Source organism: Mus pahari, chromosome 5 (genome assembly GCF_900095145.1).
Source record: "Mus pahari chromosome 5, PAHARI_EIJ_v1.1, whole genome shotgun sequence".
NCBI classification, from domain to species: Eukaryota; Metazoa; Chordata; class Mammalia; order Rodentia; family Muridae; genus Mus; species Mus pahari.
In genome coordinates, this window is record NC_034594.1 from 56,958,581 (window position 1) to 56,961,714 (window position 3,134).

At 45.6% G+C, this 3,134-nt stretch overlaps 1 protein-coding gene across 2 annotated transcripts in view; it reads left to right on the forward strand.

Moving 5' to 3' along the window:
* The window catches only part of Mogat1 (monoacylglycerol O-acyltransferase 1), a 27,167-nt gene extending 24,469 nt beyond the window's left edge, over positions 1–2,698 (forward strand). The window contains exon 6 of one of the 2 annotated variants that reach the window (XM_021199171.1): positions 2,467–2,698. In XM_021199171.1, coding sequence (XP_021054830.1) covers positions 2,467–2,621 — 155 coding nt within the window. In that variant the 3' untranslated portion in view covers positions 2,622–2,698. The remainder of the gene's footprint in view (positions 1–2,466) is intronic. The other variant, XM_021199172.1, reaches the window with a different exon arrangement.
* The last annotated feature ends 436 nt before the right edge of the window (positions 2,699–3,134 follow it).

A 3,134-nucleotide genomic window follows, 5' to 3' on the forward strand; every position in this document is an offset into this window, starting at 1 on the left:
GCTGTCTTCAGATGCACCAGAAGAGGGCGACAGATCTTATTATAGATGGTTGTGAGCCACCATGTGGTTGCTGGGATTTGAACTCAGGACCTTCGGAAAAGCAATCAGTGCTCTTAACCACTAAGCCATACCTCCAGCCCCTATTGGTCTTTTTAATAGCACCTGATAGGCTCCTGTAAGCATTAACACTCTTAATATGGGCTCAGTTCAATTTCAAGAAGCAAGAGGCAAGCTGAAGCCACACGGGAGCTTGTTCCCATTGGTCCCACTGTTCCCAGGTGGGTGGTTCTCGCCTCACGGCCGCTAGATGAGCTTCCTTGAGTTTTGTAGTCTAAGTAAGGTCTTGATGATGATCAAATGTTTCCTTTATTACCTCTAGCTTATCCCTAAAAAGCATTGAGCTTTTCCAACCTTCTAATCCAGTTAGGGGACAACTTAGGAGTGGGAGGAAGGGATGCTAGGCTTAAATATTAAGTTCCTGTGATTTGAAACTTTTAACATCTCGGAGGAAGGCAGTAGGACCATGATCATCTTACATGGAGAACATCTTACGATTACTTCAGTCGAAAAGGGTATATTTGAGCTCCTGGAAGAAGCCGCCGAAATGTAATGGAACTGAATAAGAAGGGACTTAGTTAGCTGTGGTGTCCTTCCTAGGGGGAGAAGCCCTAATTGAGAGGTCACAATTCTATAACAGTAAGCTGTTTTTACTCCCATCTTTAACAGTAATACCTCTCTCCGCAGCCTCCACTGCACCGTCCTGTTGGCCTCTCTCCCTGAGGTAGTCTTACTAGAAACTACAGCTCTTTCTATGAGACTACAAGTTTACCGGCCCATCTGTGTAAAGAGTTCTCAGTTTTCCTTCCTCAAAGTTCACAACTGCGAGGAAGCTTTATAGAACAAGCTGTACTCTCCCATCCCTTGCCGGGGAAACTTTAGGGCAGAGAGAAAACTAAGATAGGTCCAGGCTGCTCACTATGTAGCCAAGGTTGGCCGGGAATTCCCAGTCTGCCTGCCTGCATCTCCTGGGTGCTGAAACTACAGGTATACGCCAGCGCTGGCTTATTTCCGCCAGTTCTCTCTGCTGTGTGTCAAAGGACTGGTGTCTGCCGTGCATAAATCAGATTTCATAAAGATCGAAGGAAACTGCCCATGAGTGTTTGGAGGCTCCCTCTAGTGAAACACTCAGCAATTAGGGGGTGTCAGTCCTTTCTCTGTGCCCCTCAACTCCCATATTCATGGTCTTTATCACTTGCTGCCTCTATTTCTTCACGATTGCTTAGGTTTTTTTTTAAAAAAATAACCACCTTCCGTTACTGGCACAGGTTCGCCCTGTATGTAGCTTGAAGAAAGACAAAGGAGCCCACCCCTAACCCACTCCTCTTCCTGTACTCCATTCCCCCCCCCCCACCCCCCTACGGCAGCGCCTACAGGCCTCATGCCCATGAAGTTAACCACCTGGCTCATCCTGGCCTTGGGAGCAGTAGCAGCATCAGGCCAGCAGGGGGTGCAGTGTATACAGGCCGCCAAAGACGTATTTCTGAACTCCCAAATTCTGAGATTATTATATAAACGTCTTTTAAAATACGTACAGAAGTCGCCAGATTTATTTACAACCAATCGGCATTTTTGTAATTATACAGATGAAACAGATAACTTGTTTCTTTGTGAAACATTCATATGATACAGGTAAAATAAACGAGCCGTTCCCCATTCCTGACCTGATCCCCAAAGGCAAATGTTGATCTTACCAGGTTTTTCCTGTACACTGAAAATATTGGTGCACCTAGAAATATATTTTTTCCTAGATAGGGTCACACTTCATTTTGCAACTTTTCTTGGACATTTTAGTCGTCGTGCATGCCACGTTGTTATTTCTTTTTTAAAAGATAGCTGCCTAAGATTCCGGTGAATAGCTGGAATGTCGCTCAGCTTATGTAACTGTTTTCCTAATGAGCTGTGGTCGCTTTCAGTTTTGTGACTAGATGACTTTCTCGCACAGAGGCCTCGCTGTAAAGTGACATTTTCAATTGTTCCAAGAGATATTTAAAAAAAAAAAAGTCATAATAGAAATGTTCAGTCACGTGACCTGAACATTTCACAGTCAGTCACAATAAGCACCCTGTGGTCTTGCTGTCAGCTGTGCCCAGGGGAGAATGAGGGTGACGTGGCTGGCAGCAACGCCTACTCTGTGCACAGCTGCAGTCGGCACAGCGCGCGCGTTTGACTCAGAAGTCAAACCACCAGAATGACAGCTCAGTGTCTGCTGAGAAGGGAAACTCTTTATTTGTTGTCGAGTGGGATGGTGTGACTGAGGTAGGCAGCCAGTGAGCTGAGGAGCGGACTGGAGCCAGCCGGCTGGAGGGAAGCCGATTGGCAGCCCAGCGCTCAGCTGCCCACGGGAGACCCAGGCTGCGGTGGAGTGGTGGCTGTCCTCAGGGATGACACGTGCTCTCTTTTCCACAGTTGGCCGCCCCATCCCTGTTCAGCAGACGCTGAACCCGACCTCAGAGCAGATCGAAGAGCTGCATCAGACATACATAGAGGAGCTAAAGAAACTGTTCAATGAGCACAAAGGGAAATACGGTATTCCGGAGCATGAAACCCTGGTTTTTAAGTAACCGTCTCCCTCCAAGGCATAATAAAGGAAGTCAAGAAAGCATTGTTGAGAAAATAAATATTTTAAATAATTTCTCTGTGGTTTTTGTTTTGTTTTGTTTGTTTGTTTTGACTATAGAATCAAGTTATTTTATACTGTGGTAAATAAAAATACAGAAAAATGGAGGGGTGGGGTTATGACCCAGTGGTACAGTGCTTACCTAACATGGATAGGCTCCAAGTTTGGCTCTTAACACTGGAAAATAAAGATACGCTGGATGATTATAGCATAGGATTGAAGGTGACTAAGACTTAAAAATCTTCTGAATTTAGGGAGACTATGTCATTCTTCAGGTTCCTAAAAGTCTTAGAATTACTCATGTGCTCAGAGCAGAAGCAAAATGCCAATTTGAAAGAGCCTCTAGACACTAACTGAGCAATTCTGTGGCTTAGGGTGGTTTCTGCACTGAGCAGGGCAGCTGTTGTTCGGCCCAGCTGGACATTTAGAGACCGTGTAACTTGGCTTACAGAAAGCT